Source organism: Gymnoscopelus braueri, assembly GCF_963280865.1.
Source record: "Gymnoscopelus braueri genome assembly, chromosome: 20".
Lineage (NCBI taxonomy): Eukaryota > Metazoa > Chordata > Actinopteri > Myctophiformes > Myctophidae > Gymnoscopelus > Gymnoscopelus braueri.
Window position 1 is genome coordinate 29742897 of NC_137622.1, and position 22588 is coordinate 29765484.

The following is a 22588-nucleotide window of genomic DNA, read 5'->3' on the forward strand; positions in this document are numbered from 1 at the left end:
GGTGCCGCCCCAGCCCAATATCACGCCTCCCCGCCCGGCTTCCCTCCCCCCGAACACAGGCTAATTGTGTTCGTGACAAAGACGGATTCACCACGGTGGATTCGAACCCACAACCTCCGTGGTGGTGGGCAGGGACTTTACCACTGCGCCACCCGAGCGCTATCGATGCTATTCTTCATTATCTATTTGTAAATCGTTTATAATTTTTTGCTGTCACAGCAATGTTGAGGAAACAAAATCAAATAAGTTTTACTCCCATGTACTCGTAGATACAATAAGTATGTAAAATCAAAGATCTTCAATCCTGAATCCTGCACGCATTTCGCACTGATACTTTTGTTTCATTCCTGCAGACGTGAGCCACTACATTGATTAAAAAGATAAAATAAAAGATGAATAAAACAACACACCAGGAAACGAAGGCCAATAAATAACCTTTATCGATCGATCGCTGCTAAGTGCATTTCTCACACTGCAAAGTGGTTCTCGGGTGCGGCCGTCCTAGTCTGCATTTGCGCTGGGCCGTTCTGTGAAGCCTGATTTATACTCAGTTGCAAGTTGGTGAATAGCAGATCTGAATAGCAGATCTACAAGCTCACAAACGCGTCACGAACGTGCCGCGTTGTGAGCTTGTATGCCTGCTATTTACTGAGCACGGCACCGGCCCGCAACTAAGTATAACTGAGGCTTAATTCAGCCTCGTCACACCGCATGGTCTGTCAAAGGAAAGCTGTAGCTTCTTTCAGAACCAGCAGACCACTGATCCATTCTCACATTTTAACAAAGAAGCTCTTAGATGAGGGAGGAACCTCCGCCACTACTGTAAGCACTTTTAACCCATTAAGACCTGAGGCCCATTCTACGAATGCCTTCTAAACCAGTAGTTCTCAAACTTTTTCGTGCCAAGGACCCCACAAATTATATGTATTTGGCCCGCGGACCCCAAATCTGAAATGTCTTTGTGCCAGGGACATTTTTCAAACAAACACTCAAACACTCTTTTTTTTCCAAAAATAGCAGATATACAAGCTTGCAGGGCATCACGTTGAGCTTGTATATCTGCTATTTTTAAGAACCACTGTTCTAAACCAATGTTCTAAATCCTAAGGGCAGGTACACACTGTAGGACTTTTAAAGTGGTCGGGGAGTCATCTGATCGTTAAGCATTTCACACTACACAAGTCTCTTTCTTGAAATAGTCTGTCATATGTCGTTGTGGTTTTCACTACACGATTGAGGGAGGGATCTCAATCACACACAGCAAGAGTTCACTAGGATGCAATCGAGACCCGATACATACATTTGTTTTTATTCCAATTCATTTTAACCGACGTCTCACGAAAACGTGCAAGGCTCCCGTGATATATGCTCGAGACCGAGACAGGACGCTATTGATTGTCATTAAATAATTATCTATTTCTCTGTATCTCTCTCTCTCTCTCTAGGGAATACACAGGACCTAATTAATGGAAACAAGCCCTGAGGGCTTATCTGGGTTATCTTATTTAGCATTATTTTGTATATATCTGTGCCACGTGCCCTTTTTTTGCAAACTATCCATCTATCTGTCTGTACACACACACACACACACACACACACACACACACACACACACACACACACACACACACACACACACACACACACACACACACACACACACACACACACACACACACACACACACACACACACACACACACACACACACACACACACACACACACACACAGAATGTTGAAATATCAAACCTGCTAGATCTCTAGAAACATGCGGGAAGGCATCACCGAGCACTATTATCGCTGGCCGATCCTCTCGCAGAGCCTTTCACACAATTAAATTCAATTCAAAGGGCTTTATTGGCATGAGAAAACATACGTTTACATTGCCAAAGCAGAAATATGTACATTTGAAAGTCAGAATCTTCAATAGATCAATTTCTATGTACCAAGATCACTGGGTGCAGGTATAGTGCAGCGAGCAAAACCTCAGCGATCAAAGCCCGATCTGCGTCAGATCGGAGGTTTTGTCGGCGAGCACCAAAAAAGGTCAGCGGCAGCATAATCGGAGCAAATATCCTGCAGTATGTACTAGCCCTAAGAGTTTTCTGAAAAACTTATGTTGCTATATAAATTATACATATAGCTAAAATCTAAAATGACACAGATGCTTTCTTGGTTTTAATGAGTTAACACATTATGGTAGGTTTGGTATATAATAACTAATACCCAATGATACCCTAAACATGGTCCATGCTCCAATTCCATCTTTTGCCACCCAAAACAAACCAGGGTTTGTCGGCTAATCCAACTAAGGTTAACGCTAACCCTCCACTTTGTCCCTTACAATAACCTGGGTTCATAAATTATATCATGGCAAGATCAATTTCCCTCTTGTTAATAGTCAGTTGAGAAAATCAAACGTGTACAGTGTGTGAACTTGTTACAACGAAACCTTTCGAAAAATTTATAGAAACCTGGATTTTCCAATGATGACCTACATTTTGATACCAATACTTGTACTCAAGTAAATTTTTAATTCCGGACTTTTACTTGTAACAGAGTATTTCTACATTGCAGTATTAATACTTTCACTTAAAGTAAAAAATTTGAGTACTTTTTCCAACACTGCTGATCACCACCTAGAAGGCCCTCAACAACCAGGCTCCCAGCTACCTCTCTGAACTCCTCCAACATCACGCCCCCTCCCGCTCCCTCAGGTCGGGTGATGCCAACCTCCTTGACATCCCCAGGACAAAGAAATGAACCTGACTTCTCGGTGGCCACCCCTCCCTCCCTATGGAACTCACTCTTAGCTCACATCAAGACTGCCCCCACCCTCGCCACGTTTAAAACCACACTCAAAACCCACCTTTTCAGACTCCCTACCTAATCCCTCTTTTTTACCTTAACTTCTATAGTTTTTAGTTTTAAACATTTTATTCTAGTTTTTAGTCTGTTTTTGGTTTTGTAAAGCAACTTTGAGTACTCAGAAAAGCGCTATATAAATTGTATGTATTATTATTATCATTATTATTATTATCTCCCTGTTAGGGACAACTAACTAATTTTAATAAATCTTTGAAACATATCGAAAGATTTTGATTTCTTTCTCTTCTGGGGGGTCCCTGGCACAAACTCTTTTCAGATGGTGGGGTCCGCGTGGCCAAATACATATCAATTTGGGGGTCCTTGGCACGGAGGGGTTTAATAACTACTGTCCTAACAGCATGTACCTTCATTGTTGGCCGGGAGCAGGAAGTGGCCCTCACACTCGGCCTTCCCCATCTGCCATGGACGGACACAAAGAAGTATCTGTGTGACTCCGGTCTCTGTCCGCCGCACCCCGCCTCCGCCCCCACCCCACCCCCCTCTCTCTCTCACTCTCCCTCTCTTCTTTTAAGCCACAGATGTTCCCAGTGCCATCCCATTGAATGTCCTCCGGACAACATAAGCACTTTGTGCGTGCCATTAGCAAAAAAAAAAAAAGACCCAAAGTCTTGTCGGGGCGCCATGGGAACAAGAAAAGTCGTCTTTGATAGTGCAGTCATGCAGAGTGGAGTTTTCTTCTTTCTTTTTTTTGAGTCGGGTGATGTCGGTGGTGCTGTCCATTCATAAGTGAGTCATTGTGAAAGACATGGCGGGGGGCGGGGGGTGGACAGTGACACAGGCCGCAGACACGTTTCAGTTGATTCCAGTAGACTGTGTGTTACTCATTTCTTACAGACAATGACCCCGGCGTTGAAAACACGAGTAGTAACACCAGGGCAGGGATTTCAGGGAGGCCACGAAGGCCATGGCCGTCATTGCCCCTCAGTTTGGCCTTCTGCCCCTCAAAAAAAATGTCATGCCCTGAGGCCACAGTGGCCTTAAGGCCCCAGCTGACTGTACCACTTTCTACTCTCTAGTCTCTTTCTTGTCAATATGTAGACACCAGTGTCTCTTTCTTGTCCCCATTTTTAAACTAATCCAGTGACTTTGATTGGTGCAGGGCTGAGCATGGATCAGATTGTAAATACCATCATTTATTTATTTCACTGCAGGTAGTCTACATATTAAATTAAAAATCATCCTTAAAGGGGTAGTTCACCCCCCAAATAACCTTTTTTCTATTAATTACTCACCCCATGGAGCCTTGAATTCATGGATATTTTTTAGTTTTTGTCGCATTCCTTCCTTTATTATTTGATTATAATAAATTTAGCCCCATTGATTCCGGTAGGAGACACAAATGCATTTGTGTCTCCTACCGGAATCAATGGGGACACATTTATTATAATCAAATTATTGGCTTAGGAATGTGACAAAAACAAAAAAATATCTATGAATTCAAGGCTCCAGATGGTCAGTAATCAATAGAAAAAAAGTTATTTTGGGGGTGAACTACCCCTTTAACCCTTAAATTCAATGAATTATTTCAATGGACTAAAATCTTGTTTTATTTGATGGCCTTCCTGCCCTGGCATTTAGCCTTTGTGCCTTCAAAAAATGGACAACACCAAAGGCCAATTGGCCTTGCCCCTAAAATGACAAAATTCCAGGCCTGAGTAACACGCTAAGAGTTTTTTTTGGAGGGGACATTGGTTTGAAGTAGGATTTGGCTTCTTTCTTTTCAAAAAGGCACCGATGTTGGATCACTTGTTTTAGAGAAAAGCAACTCACTCACCTTCCTCTTTCGCCAGCGAGGGCGTCGATCTCATCAAAGAAGATGATGGAGGGAGCCACAGCTCTCGCTTTTCTAAACACCTGAGAGGCAAACATGGCCATGTCAGAGCAGAGTGAAACACAATACAATAGACCTGAACAATACTGTATATAGATATAATACAATGTCACTTCTCGATTAATTGAATACACAGGACCACAATGGAAACAAGCCCTTAGGGCTTTTTGTGTATAATAACAAATCTTTGATTAAGTAATGCAGATGTTTAACAATAATTTAACTCTTGAGAGCATAAAATCATTTTACACTAATTTGTATTTATTTCATTTTACACTCTCAAGAGTTAAAGATCTAAAAGGGTTCATTTGGTAAACAACTCTCCATCATTTAGCTGGGGACCACCTAGAACCCCCTCGAGGACCACTGGTGGTCCCCGGACCACTGGTTGAGAACCACTGATCAAATAGATCATGACTTACCTCTCTCACTGCTCGCTCAGATTCTCCCACATACTTGCTCAATAACTCTGGGCCCTGAAAAAAGAAAAAGAAAGCTTGGATGATGCAACAGGTTTATAGATGGACATTATTAAACTAGGGGGGGGGGGGAGAAAGAGACATTATGAAACACCTAATGTTTTCTATATCATCTCTGTCGGGGTGGAAACCTCATTATGTCCAGAACCGTTATTTTTCAAGGATTAAATAAATAATTCCTTTTAACAGGACGTTCATGAAAGTCCTTGCGGGCTTGTTTCCAATGAGGGCCTGTGAGCAATTAGGGGTTAAGAGTCTTGCTCAGGGACAAATTTCATTTCATCGACACATATGCTGGCGTGGCCTGGAATCGTACCTGGGGCAACCAGGGCCTCTGGCTCAGTAGGCGGGCTCACTAACCACTCAGCTATGGCCGCCCCTTCAAATTCAAAAACAGCAAAACCAGCAGATCGAGGGCTTGAGGATCTGCTACTTTTTGTGTGACGCTGCAGTATGATCAAGTAGGGCGTTAATTTACGAAAAAACACAAGAATATGGAGATAAGAGCTTTCTGCCCGACAGCAACGATATCTAGGTTTTTTTTCCCCCAGAAGAAAATGACATTTTGGGTTGTGAAATAAAGGGGGGGGAAAAAAGCTGCAGAAAACAGATCCTCAGACATCTTGTTCAAGACATCTGCTGGGAGGGGTAATGTCACACAACCACATGAACGGCATTATCAGATGACAGTCCTCGGCGAGCGTTATGATTCATTGTCACGATGATGCGCTCCTTAAATAAGACCTGACAGAGATGCTACGGTTGTCGTTTTAAGCAGACAGGGGCAACGCCTTAAAGCAAACCGCCGTGAGGCCACTAGCTTCACACACAGCCATCACAAGAAAGGACTAGCTATATCAAAACAATAACTGCCAGGGAGCAAGGCCAGGGAAGACCAGCTCTTGCAGCACATTTTCCAGTCCATTCTGTTCAGCTTCTTTCTGTTTTTTAAACCTTTATTTAACCAGGGAAAGTTGACTGAGCATTAGGGCTGGGCAATTAATCGAAAAATATTTCAAAACGAATATGTAGAACCAATAACAGACTTAATCTTGCGATCATGTACATTAATCAAATAATCGAAAATCTGTTTTGCTTAGATCTTTTTTTTCTCCAACGAATCGACGTGAAGAATTTCCAATCGATTTTTTTTCTAAATAATACACTAAATTGATTAGTCTGATTAACCACTTAAGCCCTTTATACTTTGTTGCCATGTGACACGTTGTGAGCTTAAAGATCTGCTATTTTCACTTTCATCGAAATCGGGGGAAAAAAGCTTGAAATTATATTGATTTGAAGTCATCATCATCATGAATCATCAGCCCAGCCCTGCTGAGCATGCATGCTACTTTTACAGCAGCGCTCTTCTGCACATTCACACAGTTACACACAAACTCACATCCTGGGAGTTATCCAGAACCACAACCTCCAAAACACACAGCCTGGCTGCAGGGGCAGTGGTTCTCAAAAAATTTCGTGTCAAGGACCCCCAAATTGATATTTACTTTTACCCCATCTGAAAATGTGTTGTGCTCTCAGGGACCCCAAGAGGAGAATATTTGTGTTCCTCAACATTATTTAACCCTTTAAGACCTGGGACGCATCTGTGTCACTTTAGATGTCTTTGGCTATTCAAAAATAGCAGATATACAAGCTCATAGCGCGGCACCGAGTGCCGTGCTATGAGCTTGTAGATCTGCTATTTTTGAAAAATCTAGAAAGATTAGGATTTAGAAAACATTTTTAAGAATCGCCTCAGGTCTTAAAGGGTTAAATTGATAAAGTGGTTAAAATCATTCTGATTCTACATAAACTACTTCAGCCTGGAACCCCCCCCCCCCAAAGGACCCCACTTTGAGAACCAATGGGCTAGTGCCTTGCTCAAGCAAACTGCCCGTCTTTACTCGCTCCCTACTTCTCTTTGGCCCCTTTCCTCCCTCAGTCCCTCTCTCACGTATTCCCTCCCTCTCTCCTGCCCTCCCTCTCTCCTGCCCTCCCTCTCTCCTGCCCTACCTCGGAGGCAGATAAACATCCACTCAGCCATCAGTAGTACTTCCTGACTCTGCGATCCACCCTTTCAACACCTCTGAGTTGGCAGGGTGTGTGTGCGATTATGTGTGTGTGTGTGTGTGTGTGTGTGTGTGTGTGTGTGTGTGTGTGTGTGTGTGTGTGTGTGTGTACTGTACGTGTGTTTGTGGGGAGTCGACTCTTCACTCGCAGGTCTTCCGTCTCCTTAGATAAGTGTGGAGACTGACTGACTGACGCATTATGTCCAGGTTGCTCTCTTTCTGGGGCAGAGCCAAGGGGCAAAACACAGTGCTTTCAAAACCCATGCACTAAGCTTTGTGTGTGTGTGTGTGTACAGTATGTGTCCGTGCATGTCTGTCTACATACATACTAGCATACATGTGCCTGGCCTTGTGCGAGTGTACTCGCACGCACGCACGCGCACACACACACACACACACACACACACACACACACACACACACACACACACACACACACACACACACACACACACACACACACACACACACACACACACACACACACACACACACACACACACACACACACACACACACACACACACACACACACTTCTGTGTTCATACATATGTTTCTCTGTATGTAGTGTCTGGATGTCCTCCTGTGCATATATTAATAAAGTCTTATGTACTGTATGTGTGTGTGCGCGTGTGTGTGTGTGTGTGTGTGTGCGCGTGTTAGTGCATAAGCAAAGCAAGCAAGTAAGCAAGCAATGCATGCACGTGTTTCTATGTAGTGTGTATGTGTATGTGTGTGTGCATATATTCATGCACGCATCTGTGTGTGTGTGTATGTGTATGTGTATGTGTGTGTGTGTGTGTTTGTGTGTGTGTGTGTGTGCGCGCGCGCGTGCGTGTGTGTGTGCATGTGCGTGTGTGTGTGTGTGGTTGCAGGGGAAGGAAGCTGACATTGACAGACTGATAATAGGGCTTTTCACACAGAGGAAGTGGCTGAGCCTTAAAGAGTCCACATTTAAATCTGGATAACATATCTCTGTCACAGCAACCACTGCACTGGAAAAACCTGATACTGCTACAGCTCTGTGCCAAACAACAGGCTTCCACCATCCAGGAGCGGACGCGTTCTTTTTTTCATCCGCTTTTCTTAAACAGATACTTAGCTCTTTGATTGTTCGACGTGATCTCAAGAGATTCAAATACATACTTTGACTCAAGTGAGAGAGAAGAGATAAAAAAGAAAATAATTCAGATGGAACATTTGTACAATAGCTGTGGTCACGCAAATGGTTGGTGGTGATGTAGCGATCTAGAAATTCAAACATGTTCAATGTTGGTGATGCAGGAATTTAAGCTTATTCCATAATATTTAAGTATAGTACAGTATAGTCCATAAGTAGTTTATCTGCACGCACACACACGCACGCACGCACATAATAAAAATACATTTTTGTGTCTTCACATTTCTAAGACTGTAATATTCATCATTATGGGACAGTAGATATCTGAAATGAACTGAACTGAAATGTATTAAACCATAAGATTTAAAGTGAAATTTTAATTCAGTTCAATCCAAACAGAATTTAAATAATTCCATCCAAAGAATAGCAAATAAAATGTAGATATGACCCATACAAAAACTAAGTTAACTGACTACCTTTTGCATTGTGTGTGTGTGTGTGTGTGTGTGTGTGTGTGTGTGTGTGTGTGTGTGTGTGTGTGTGTGTGTGTGTGTGTGTGTGTGTGTGTGTGTGTGTGTCTCACAAACAAAGACAACATCCTCATTTGACCCACAGCTTAATGACACAGGCTGAGAACTTCTGTCACATCCTGCCAATCGCACACGGCAACAGTGTCCTAAATATCCACCAATCAACAAATCACCAAGCTGATCAATCAACCTCCATCAACTAGGGGCCTGACAGGCGGGAGGGTGGGGGCGGCGGGGAGAGTGGAGGGGTGGAGACAGAGAGAATGGGGGTGATGAATGAGGGAGGACAAACACGGGGTTAAAGGTCAGACGACGAGTCCTTCAGGGTCTGAGTGAATGAAATCCAGAGAGAGTATAGGGCTGGGGAAATTAACCGCAGATATGTATCGAAACCGACGTTTAGAACCGACACTAAACAAGAAACACGCATCTGCATTAACCTACCTTGCTCAGGTAGTTTAATGGAATTAGCGAGAAGATTATGCTATGTTATGATTTGTAGAAAAACACTCGGATTTCTTCTTTTTTTGGTGAAAACGAGCCTTATTCGACGGCCGATAAGAAACAAAATGGCCGATCGTGGTTACAACATTTTTGTTCAGGTGGATAGAGGAGACCCTCCTCCACCACCCAGACACCCTTTGTTTACATCCGTGTACACATCGCGGCTCCCGTGGCTCTCTATGGATCGTCAATATAAGCAGTTAATGTGTCTAGCAGTCAATGTGTTAATTGATACGAGGCAAAGGTTTGAAATAATCAAATAATGATAATGCTATTGATTTGAAGTCGTATCGCCCAGCCCTAGCATGCAGTGTGTTTCATGCAGTGTGTTTCATGCAGTGTGTTTCATGCAGTGTGTTTCAGCCCAGGGTTGGGGTTTAGGTTTCCTCTCACCTTGACGGCCAGGAAGTTGAGGCCACTCTCGTTGGCGAGGGCCTTGGCTATCATGGTCTTGGAGCAGCCTGGGGGCCCGTAGAGCAGGACCCCCTTCGGGGGCTGGATCCCCATGCGGGTGAAAGCCTCGGGGTGCCTCAGGGGCCACTCCACGGCCTGCTTCAATTTGAGCTTCACCTCTTCCATGCCGCCAACGTCGGACCAGCGGACCTGTTTGGTTGGTGGTGTTAAAACAATGTATGGTGAGGAACAGGACAGAAGATAGTAGAGCGTTGGAATTGAATTTACTAGATTAGCACCTTTGGCTTGAAAGCATGTGCTAAAACTCCAAAAGTTCTGTGACCATAAGAAATTGGATTTACCTTTCAGTAATAATGTGTCAAAGTCTATTTGACGGTATAATTGCAATTAAAAACAGAAACCCTGGTTAACAACTGGTTTGAAAAGTATTTCTCCAATTTCTCCATTTTAACGTTTCTTCCAGCTTCTAAAACTTGGTCTTTTAAAAGGTCCACGGTTCAAAAGACAAACAAATAAACTAAACAGGGATGAATGGGGGACACGTAACATATCACTGTCACTGTCGGGCAGAAACCTCCTATCTCCATATTTTAATTAATGCCCTACTTGATCATCCTACAGTGTCACACAAAAGTATCGAAAGTAGCAGATCCACAAGCTCGAATCGTGGTGGGAAGCGACACGTTTTCAGCTTGTAGATCTGCTACTTTTGATATTGTTGAATTTGAATCAGTTTTCAGTTTTGGACATACGAGGTTTCCACCCGACATAGACGAATATTCTATGTAAATTTCAGGTGTTCTGGACCACTTCCTGGTGCACAGGACCTTATAAGGTTCTGTGCACCAATACCTGACCAGGATCTCTGAAGTGAACCTTAAAAGGAGCCAATGGATTTGACATTTCGAGGACCCTGCTGCCCAAGGATTGCCTGTCTGAAAAAATGAGGTGCAAAAGCGTGCCTACTTGTAATGGAAAGAACACGCAAACGCCTTCATTTGTCTCTCTTAATGCTACAGCCATAGCATGATAAAGGTAAAGTTAAGTGTCTAAATGTTTCAAACGCTGTTTGGTCTCCGGGGATAAAGTGCGAAAGGAGAGAGGTGGAGGTACTGAGAGGTGGAGGCACTGAAGGGAGAGATGGAGGCAGAGAGGCTTGTGTGGAATCAGGGAGACATTGTACTGGGTGTAAAACAACACACACGGTCTGCCAACAGCTGTACTTCTGACAGATAGATGGAGGTGGGTGTGTGTGCACGTGTGTACATGCTTTTTGTACATCAATCTACGTGTGGATATTTAGTTAGGACATCGTCGCTGTCGGGCAGAAACCTCATATGTTTTAACTTTTTTGTTACAAAAGCATCAAAAGTAGCAGATCTGCAAGCTCAAAACGGGGCGCGAAGCGACACGTTTCGAGCTTCTAGATCTGCTACTTTTGCTATTTTTTAATTTGAATCCTGAAAAGCAACAGTTTTGGACACATAAGGTTTCCACCCGACAGAGACGACATAATGATGCGGCCCATCCTGCTAAATTAGGACACTGCAATTTTCAAGGGTCTATTTTCAAGTCAGGAGGAAACAGGATTAGAAGATTACTTTTTGAGGGTTAAAGTTAGACTATAGCGACTGGGGTTAGAGGTCAAACTTCCTCCATATCAGCAGCTACTCCCAAACTCACTATCCTTCCGTCCTCGTTTTCTCTTTCCCTCTCGTTTGCTCCCAATCACGTGTTGCCAGATTTTGTGAAAAATAAGCAACCAGGTCTATGAAAACAAGCCCAAAAGAAGTGACTATAGGGCACATATGAGCACTTTAAACCTATATGCATCGGCTATTTGAAAATAGCCAATCTACAAGCTCACAACATGTCGCGATGCAAACAGATCTTGAGAAAACTAAAAAAACAAAGCATTTTGAATATTTTTCGAACATTTTAACAACACAAATCTTGTACGGGGGTCCCTGGCACAAAATATGTTTAGATGGGGGGGTCCGTGGACAAATACATATTAATTTGAGAGTCCTTGAAATGACAATGTATGAGAGCCACTGGTTTAAACAACATATGGAAACAAGCCCAAATAAGCAACTACATTTTACAAACAAGCCCGCAACCCGCAACTTACCAATATTTACAAGCGACTTTACAGAAACACAAGCCCAAAGTCTCTTATAATAAGCGGACATGGCAACGCTGCTCTCTACCCCTCCCCCCTCTCTCTCCCTCTCTCTCTCTCCTGATGTAACACATCCCAGGCCACCGGCGCCGTCTCCGGGGAACGGAGGACCTAATGGAAACCTGGCGTCCGGCCACATACTGTAAATACCACACGCTGAACAATTTATGGACAGCACGGAGAGAGAGAGAGAGAGAGAGAGAGAGAGAGAGAGAGAGAAAGAGAGAGAGGGGAGGGAGAGGTAGGGGTCCAAAGGGGAAGAGAAAAAAAAGAGAGTGAATGAAGGAGAGAGAGAGAGAGGGGGGGGGGGGGTGCTGTTGGAGAGATAAGAAGCCTGATGGAAAGCAGTGCGGGAAATGACAAAAAAAAAAAAACCAGAGAGATAGAGACAGATAACAGTAAAACAGACATTGATAGGCAGACCAGCGAAGGAGACAGGTGGAGAGGAATGAAAATGAGGAGAGAGAGAGAGAGAGAGAGAGAGAGAGAGAGAGAGAGAGAGAGAGAGAGAGAGAGAGAGAGAGAGAGAGACAGCATTCAAGGAAAAGAGGAAGACAGCAAAAAAAAAAAAAAAAACATGCATGCAGGAGGTAGTGACAAGGTACAGTACACCATGAAATCTGGAGTGTTAATTTAACTGTGAAAGGGTCAAAATGGGAGTGTTTGCAGTGTATTGACAATTAACATTTGAACTTTAGTTTCAGAGTTGGAGCACCACGTGGGTGAGTCTCCGACTTCCTATCCTGGGTTTAGGTCATGGCACTACGAGGCTTTTTGTAGGTCTGGACATGACATGACACATGGCTTGTATCATGTCACTTGTAGATCACATTGCAAAAAAAAACGTTGTGAGCTTGTAGATCTGCTATTTTCAGCAAACGTTCCCCTTCAGAATAGCGAAGCGATGCTGGGTTCAAGCTCTGCTGCAATTTACTGGCAACCACCTCCCAGAACTGGCAGTGGATGTTGCAAGGCACACCATTCATCCAGGCACTGTGTGTACTGTATCTATCTCCACCAGGAAGGCAGATGTGCATGCAGCACAAGAGCTCACGGCAGATCAAGTTTCACATTTTTCCTCCTCTTAAAACTAGCCAAATCTATTTTTTTATGTATCTAATATCTATTAAAATACTGAAACGTCCATATTTTACATTCTATCCCACACCCACCCCCCCACACCCGGCCCACCTTCTTCTTTGGCATTTGTTTTGTTACGCCTTGTACAGACCAAACAGAGACATCTGAATGTATAACAATAATAAAGAGGAAGAAAAGAACACAGCTGTATTAATTGGAAGGTGCTTTTCTGCCCTGAACGAGGCGGGGGCTGAATTAGAGGGCTCTGTTTTGACTCACACCTCTCTGCTTGTGTGTTGTTTCTTTCTCTTCTTATTCTTCTCCCAGTCCCTCCCTCCCTCCTTTTTTTTTTTTTGGTAGGACCCAGTTATTATGTTTTACTGTTGTTTTCTTGAACTTTACAAGGTGGCCGCTCAGGCTCTGCTCTTTGATGAGGGTTGGAGAGGGGGACTTCTTAGAGAGAGAGAGAGAGAGAGAGAGAGAGAGAGAGAGAGAGAGAGAGAGAGAGAGAGAGAGAGAGAGAGAGAGAGAGAGAGAGAGATGGGGGGGGGTGAGAAGGAAGTTTAAGAAGAGGAACTGGTTTGCTTACAGCTGCCAGATCTAGATATTAAAGCCAGGCCGCGTGGTGAAAGATGAACACTCACACACAAAAAGGAGGGAGTACACACAGCGAAAGCAAAAGAACCATAGAAAATGAGGAGCCGACTGATTGAGAACAAACAATATGTATGGGTCCTGTGACTTTAAACAGCATAATTTAGAAACAATATGCTTCAATTCAAACATCTCGTGAAAGAGCGCATAATCCCTCAAAAAACCCTGCGAAACGTAAATGCACAGAAATCTATCTATCTACAGATCCATTGTGATGTAACAGTGGACCAGTGGAAGATTTTTATATAAAAAAATGAGGGGGAAAAAAGGATTAGAAACAAATGTTTTCACTCATGTGGATATAATCAAGTTCAAGTCCAGGACTGTGCTGCACTGTGCTGTGCTCTGCTGGTCTGTATGCTGTGTTGTGTTGTGTTGTGTTGTGTTGTGTTGTGTTGTGTTGTGTTGTGTTGTAATGTAATGTAATGTAATGTAATGTAATGTAATGTGCTGTGCTCTGCTGGTCTGTATGCTGTGTTGTGTTGTGTTGTGTTGTGTTGTGTTGTGTTGTACTGTAATGTAATGTAATGTAATGTGCTGTGCTCTGTTGGTCTGTATGCTGTGTTGTACTGTAATGTGCTGTGCTGCTGTGCTAAGCTATGCTGTACGTTGATGTGATGTGCTAAGCTACTGTATGTTGTTCTGTGTTAAACTGAGCTATGCTGTGATGCATTGTACTTTTCTGTCAGTGGTGTAAAGTAACTAAGTACATTTCCTCAAGTACTGTACTTAAGTACAATTTTGAGGTACTTTTACTTTACCACAGTATTTCCAATTGTCTATACTTTTACTTCTACTCCACTACAACTCCAGAGGCAAATATTGTACTAGGCTACTTGAAAATAGCCGATCTACAAGCTCACAACGTGTCGCATTTTCAAACATTTTAGTACTTTTACTTTTGGTACTTTAAGTACATTTTGATACCAATACTTTTGTACTTTTACTCAAGTAAATTCGGGACTTTTACTTGTAACAAAGTACATGTACTTTTTCCACCACTGTTTGCTGTGCTATGCTGTGCTGTGTTTTGCTATGCTGTGCTGTGCTGTCCAGTGCCGTGTTGTTTAGCTGTACTACGCTGTGCTGTGCTGTGCTGTCCAGGCCTTTCAGCTGAGCAACGTTAGTGGGGTACTCAAAACCCACTCTCCTCTCTCCCCCCTTCTCTCTCTCTCTTTCTCTCGTTCCAAGAACCAGCCGCAAAGGACTGAATGTTTCTGGGCGAGCTCAAAGCGCTTGTAGAGGAGTGAGGAGATGGGTGGGAGGGTGGTTTCTCTCTCTCTCTCTCTCCTCCCTCTCTCTCTCCCCCTCCCTCTGTTTTTTTTTTTTTTTTCGTCCTCGTTACTGGCAGGAACCGACAGCGAGACGATCTGCTTTCAATTACCTCTGGAGGATGATGTTAGCCCTCTTCCTGTGCGTTATGTCTTGCACATGCACACTCCAAAACATCCTGCAGGCTCCCCAGCCGCCTGTCCTCTCTCATCCCTCCTTCTCTCCCTCCCTCCCTCCCTTCTGCTTATCCCTCTTTTCCTTCCCTCCCTCCCTCCCTTCATTCCTTCCGATGACCCCCCCCCCCCCACATCCATTCAGAGTAAAGTAATTCATCTCTTCTCAAGAGACAGAGGACAGAGGGTGAAGTGGCCGCAGAGTCATTTCCATCCCACTCTTCCTCAGCACACGTGCACGCACGCACACACACGCGCACACACACACACACACACACACACACACACACACACTCTTTAAGTGGTGGTTAGCTGGTGGGTCAGGGGTTTGAGGATATGTTGTTAGGGAGACAATGGTTGTTGTTGACAAAGTCTTATTTGTTGCTTGTTTCAGTCTCTGAATGGGGGTTACATGATTCGATGCGAGGCACGTTTTGAGCAAAGGTATAAATGCGTACAGGTAGCTTTGTGCTCAAGAGTGGCCGTCCTCAACCCTTGTCAACAACAAGACTGCTGTGGGATTTCTATTCTACCAAGGAGTCTATCCACTTTCCACATGGCGTGCCTATTTTGGGCATGTCATTATAGGCAAAACATCCTATATTAAAATTGGCTTAAGGGAGGACCGGCCGGCCGGCAGACAGATACAGAGATCTCCATATATGGGCATATCGGTCGGATCGGCGGTGCGACGTAGATGTGAGAGCCGCTGCAAACCTCAAGTTTTTTAAAATACCCAAATTGACACTTATTAGCCTGCGGACCCCCATTTGAAAAGATATGCCAGGGACCCCCATAAGAGAAGATTTTTACATCTCTAGCAGTGATTCTCAACCATTTTTTATTTCAAGGACCCCAAGTTTGACATGCATTAGGCTACGGACCCTTATTTAATGGCATTTCTATCTCTGGACCCCAATTTATTCGTAAAAAGTTAATTTAACTCTGAGACTGTACAAATGCAACCAAATGGACCCATAAGGGTCCATTTGGTTCCTAACTATCCATCATTTAGCTGGGGACCCACTGGAACTCCCTCAAGGACCCCTGGGGGTCCCCAGACCCCACTTTGAGAACCCATGATCTACAAGCTATCAAGACAACGCGATCAGCATTTTCTTTCCACGCGATCATGATCACAGGAGACAGATGTGTACAGTGGGCTGAACCTATGGATGCTTGTCACTCTCTTCTGCCCATGGCTCTCTCACCTTGGGGACGTCAATGGCCACCTCCCTCATGGCACTGGGTTTGACGACAGACATGGCCCACTCGAGGTCCCGGAGGGTGACGGTCACTTGTCCCTTGAGGTCACCGTCCGTGGGCTGGCGGCCAGTGCCCAGAGCTCGCCTCAGCGCCTGCAATCCTGCACAAAACCAGAGAGAATATGAATTTACAGCTTTTATCATACCGGGAACTAACCACATGAGCCCCAGCATCCCTATTCAGTACATGTCATAATAGGCGAACATTTGGCGCAAACAGCTGATCGGGCGTATTTTTCGTGCAGCGTACAGGACCGACTGACTGCTCACGATTATCCCATGGGGCGATCGGATGAATTCTGAATTTCTGACATGTAAGAAAAGGTCGGTGGGCGTGGTCATGCTCTCGCACATTTTAAGCAGAGCTCCGACGCCATGTCAGTGTCTTTTTTCCTCGCTGCACCTGCACGAACGAATGCGTGAATGCTGTGTGTGAAAACCGCAGACTGTACGGTCGTTCAACCACGAATTGCACGCAAGCCTGAACCAAAGTCTATCTCCTCTGCACACACACACACACACACACACACACACACACACACACACACACACACACACACACACACACACACACACACACACACACACACACACACACACACACACACACACACACACACACACACACACACACACACACACACTCTATGTTGGGTAGCTAGAGCAGTGGTTCTCACAACGCCTTGCGTTGCGATGCGTTGTGAGCTTGTAGATCGTCTATTTTCAAAATATTTGCCTCTATAGTTTGTTGATTACTCTTTTTTTCTTTTTGAGGTATTAACAAGGTCTTAAAAGTCCTTAAATTGTCAATTCACTGTAATCTGGGGACCACTGAGCTAGAGCACAATAATACATACAAATTGATTTCATCTGCTGGCCCTGCTGCAGGCAGTGCTTCTTTTCCTTTCATTGACTATGAGACAGAAAAGTGCCATCTGATTGCATCAAACGACAGCAAACTCACCAATATTGTACACCAAGGACAGCTTTGGTTCTCCTCATTGTCTCTGTTAAGACTTTGTTTTGCCAAAATCCATCACTGTCATTATGAGCTACTTTTTGTCAAGTCTGTGAAGCAATGATTCACGCCGGGGCGTGAGTGAAGTTGTGTTTGGGGTGCGTTCGTTTTAAATCACTCAACGTCCGGCATATGTGCATTTTCAAAACAGGTGGTAACGCAGGACGATGAGTGATTTAAAACGAGCGCTCAACAAAACAACTTCGGCTGCCACGACGAAAACACGCAGGTATTGCAGGTGGTAATGTTTTCTTTAACAACTTGAAAAATGAATTTAAAGTATACTACGTTGGTTCCATTGCTCCTAGCCGGAACACGATCAATTGATTGATCGTAACATGCTCTGAAAATGCACGCGGCCCACCCATCTGACCACTTAACAACACTTAACCCCTGTCCTACAAAGTTATGTATATTTGACGTGCCTATCCAAATGAACATCAAAATAAAGAAAACATTGTTTTTAAAAGGAAAGGAAATTGGCATTCAACAGGCAGCGCTAATGCAGTCATGGCTTAGGGGTTTTAATTCACCCCGCTCCAGATTTTACTCAGGCTTGTACACGCAGCAAATGACACACGTCTAATGAACGCAAATCTCAAAATGAACCTCTAATTCCCTCTTTTTGACGGCGAGAATAATTGGCCGCGCATTACCGGGGAAGAAAAGGCGAGTAGGCCGAGGGGAAGTGTAATTAAAGCACTTAAGGTTTTGAACGCCCTCGGCGTCTGTGCGTTCAGTGCCCGCCTCAGATCAAATCAAGAGACACAAACTGAGGAGATGACACTTATCACTGATAAAGGGCTCTTTATTGGTATATGGTTGCTGTTGTTGTGACTAAATAATAACTTCACTGGATTCATTGGAACACAGGTTCTTTTTTCCCCATTTCCTGAAAAGAACAGTTTTGGTCATACAAGGCTTCTGCTCGACGGCAACATTATACTCCATTGCACCAAAAACAGCAGATCTGCAGGCTAACAACGTGTCATGCACACAGAGCTAATATTATCTGTCCAAGCAATAAAGGGTACGTTAAAGACACATTAAACACGGGTCTAAAACCACCAAACGCACAATATTTGTCATTGCATGCGGTTGGAAAACAGGACCTCTCTGACTGACGAAAACTAGTGCAACGGATGCACATTCCACAAACACAAATAGGTGAAACTGGAATATATGCTGGAAAATATGTTGCCTTTGTGTGCTTTGGTGTTTAAAGACTTGCTGTTCAAGAGATTTGCATCTACTGAGAGATGGAAACGAATCAATCAAGAGTGGAGGCTTGTGAATGATGTTCAACATCTTGCTACAGTGTATTCCCCACAGTTCTGTTTTGAATACGACATGAAACAAGTTAATTTAACCAACAACAAATGGAACTAAATGGACCCTTACAGACGTGTGACTCTCAAGTGTACAAATGGAACCGAATGGACCCTTACAGATGTGTAACTCTTTGAGTGTACAAATGGAACCAAATGGACCATTACAGTGCAACTCTATGGACCCTGTGTAGGTGTGCAATGACGATGCAGAAATCCCCCTCTCCCCAGCCTGGAGCCAGCTGGGTTGATTTACGCCATGCAGTTCAGAGGACACAGGTACGAGGCAGAAATCACATGGTGAATGAGCACAGCCACATAACCGTTTCCTCAACGCACATGTGCACCCGTCACACACACGTCTCTCTTGCTCTCCAACGCTCTCTCTCTCACACAGGCACGCACACACACACACACACACACACACACACAATGGTTTGCATACACTCAAGCACACAAGCGACCTCCTCCGTTGAGTTAAGGGGGTTGGTCGGGTTTGAGAGGAGGAGGAGGAGGAGGAGGTGGTGGTGGTGGTGGTGGTGAGGGGGGGGGGGGGGACCGGAGGGGAGCGGACGTTGGGCCAGGGGGCGGGGGCCCGGGGCCAAGGAGCGGACGAGAGGGGATTTACGATCAGACAAGACTGCATCCTGTTTATATTTTCCAGGACCCAACAGAGGAGCGAGGGACAGACGGGGAGATAGAGAGAGAGAGAGAGAGAGAGAGAGAGAGAGAGAGAGAGAGAGAGAGAGAGAGAGAGAGAGAGAGAGAGAGAGAGAGAGAGAGAGAGAGAGAGAGAGAGAGAGAGAGAGAGAGAAGCAGAGAGAGCAAAGAAGAAAAAAACATTGAGTCTTCAGAGAGAGAGAGAGTGAGAGAGTCAGGCAGGGCTGATGCGTTCGCCAGTCCGAGGACCCTGGGGAGCCATTTCTCTCCGTTTCAGTGTCCCCCTATCCTGCCCTTTCTTTCTTTCTCTCTCTCTCTCTCTCTCTCGCTGCTTCCCTCCTTCGCCATGCCTCCTGACTCTCCTCCCATCTCACTCTCTCCTTCCAGAGGTCCAGACATCACATCCATCTACCTTGGCTCCTGGCTGGGTGACTGGGCCACCTCTTCTCATGCATTAGCCCTGCAGCCCTCAACACACTGCTCAAGACGTGTGCACAAAAACATCTGCTCCCAGTCCCGGGGACCAGGCAAGACAAGGCAGGATGTGGACGGAGCAGGAGGTTTGTGTGCGCACGCGCACGCGCCCGTGCACGCGTGCGTGCGTGCATGCGCGTGAGAGAGTGAGTACCAGTCACACCACCATATGTGCTGCCCCATTACCCTGTGTCACCTGGTCCTACAATAGAAGATAGTAGTATGAAACAGCAGTTCAAAAAGGTGAACGTTTTCCCAGCAACATAAAAATTCTTGTCAATTAATATGTAAATACATTAAAAAGGTTGTGTCATTTGGACCATCGTTTTCTTAAGATTCAGAGAACCTATCCTCCAAAATACTGTAGAACACCATAGGAACCAACGTAGTATACTTTAACATCGTATTGACCGGGAAAGAACTACTTCCATTATGGGAACCAAAGGCCCTTGTACAAAAGGATCAGGCAAACTAGGGTGACCAGTTCATCCTTCAGCTAAGTTCAGACCAAAGATTTGCAATGAGACAAAACCAGGTTAGAATATTGCTTTTCGGTGATGCCGGCTGATTGACTTTCATGAGATTCAACTTGTCAAATTGCATGCAACACGTTTCAGAATATGTCATAATGTGATTTATCCTCCCCCTGTGCTGCTACCATGCCGTGGTGGGGAGGCTTGCGTGCCTCCGTGACTCTGAAGGCTATACCGGCGGGGGTTCATACACCCAGCAGGTGCAACCATGCCAGTTAGGTTTTAGAGTAGAGGTCGGACGAAAAGCAGCACCTGGTCCTCCAAGTTGAGGGTTGGGCGTGGGGCTAACAACCCCACCCCGTAAAACACTTTCAGTTACAGAAACGGGAGAGGAAGGTTCTTCAGCTTGAAGACGCATGACGTTGTGTGGTGAAAGCCAGGAGCCCCTGGAAGCCGCAGGACCGACCACCATTCTCTCAACCAGGAAAAACATAACCATTGGAACATGGAATGTAAGCACAATATACCAAGCAGGGAAACCTGCGCAAGAGATGAAAAACTACAATCTTGCACTATTGGGAATCAGCGAGCCAAGATGGACGCAATCAAGACAGAAAAGATGACGGTGCCCCACACACATAAAGGGTAGCTCTCATGCTATCAAGACCCAAGAATGGGAGGCCCATGGACCAAGGATCATCACAGCATCATTCAGAACAACTAAGGAGAAGATCAATTTCATCGAATGCTACGCACCAAATGACAGTGAAGAAGAAGCAAAAGAGGAGTTCTATCTATATATCTAGCAAGCAGGATTTTTAAAAAACGGTCAAGTGTCAACCAGATTACCACTCTCACACAAATGGAACTTTGTAGACTACGAAAAGGCATTTGACAGGGTACACAGGGAGACCACCGGGAAGCTATTGAGACACTATGGAGTGCCCACTAAGCTAGTGAAAATAATTAAAGACAGCTATTCTGGAATGACTACATAGAGTGATACACGATGGACAGCTCACAAACCAGTTTGAGATCAAGACTGGGGTCAGACAGAGTTGTTTACTATCCCCATTCTTCTTTTTACTAGTCCTCGACTGGATAATGAGAACAACCACAGAAGAAAGAAAGAACGGAATTCAGTGGACTTTATGGACACAGCTAGACGACCTGGCACTACTGTCACATAGGCAGCACCAGATGCAAGAAAAGACCAAAACACTGGCAGAGACTTCCTCACAAGTAGGACTTAACATCCACACTGGAAAAACAAAATCCATGAGGATAAATATGACCAGTGCAGAGCTAATCATCCTAGGTGACGCCACGCTAGAAGAAGTAAGAGTCCTTCACCTACTTGGGGGAGTATCATCACCAATCAGGGTGGTACGGATGCAGATGTGAAAGCAAGGATAGGCAAGGCAAGGACAGCATTCCTGCTGCTCAAGAACATCTGGCGCTCTAGAGATATACAAGAATCTTCACCTCCAATGTCAAATCAGTCCTGTTTTATCGGGCAGAGACATGGATAATGACAGAGACCACAACAAATAAAGTGCAAACATTTATCAAAAGAATTCTCAGAAGAATCCTGAATATACACTGGCCAGACAAGATCAGCAATAATGATCTATGGATGGACCAAACAACTCCCAGTGGACGAAATTGGACGAAGATGGAGATGGATCGGGCACACACTGCGCAAACCAGTGTCAAATACCACCAGACAGGCTCTGACTTGGAACCCGCAAGGGTTCCAAGTCAGAGGCCGGCCCAAAACCAGAGGCCGGCCCAAAACCACCTGGCGGCGGGATCTCCAGGCAGACACCAAGAGACTTGGATACACCTGGTCCAAGATAGAAAATAACTCCACTGATCGAGAGCTCTGGAGGTCCCTTGTCGACGGCATATACCCTGGTAAGGGTTGTCAGGCATAAGTAAGTCATTGTGATTTATGTCGCTCGCGCAACCGTTACATTCCCATATTCTGCAGGGATGCCTTTCCAAAGTCAGAGTACCGGGTCCCAAATGGCATCACAACACATACCGTGTAGTGTTTATGAAGACAAAACACATTGATAGCTTATCGGGAAATACTGTCAGATGTTTCACACACGGCCTGTCAGTTTATGTGCCATCGTCCAGGGGGACTGCGCTGGAATTGCTT

At 44.7% G+C, this 22588-nt stretch overlaps 1 protein-coding gene across 1 annotated transcript in view; it reads right to left on the reverse strand.

Moving 5' to 3' along the window:
- afg2a (AFG2 AAA ATPase homolog A) overlaps positions 1–22588 on the reverse strand; it is a 176357-nt gene that overhangs the window by 126631 nt on the left and 27138 nt on the right. Inside the window, exons 12-15 of the mRNA XM_080416776.1 lie at positions 16415–16561; positions 9822–10031; positions 5145–5198; positions 4666–4745 (exon numbers count right to left, since the gene is read on the reverse strand). Of these exons, the coding sequence (XP_080272902.1) occupies positions 4666–4745; positions 5145–5198; positions 9822–10031; positions 16415–16561 (491 nt within the window). The remainder of the gene's footprint in view (positions 1–4665; positions 4746–5144; positions 5199–9821; positions 10032–16414; positions 16562–22588) is intronic.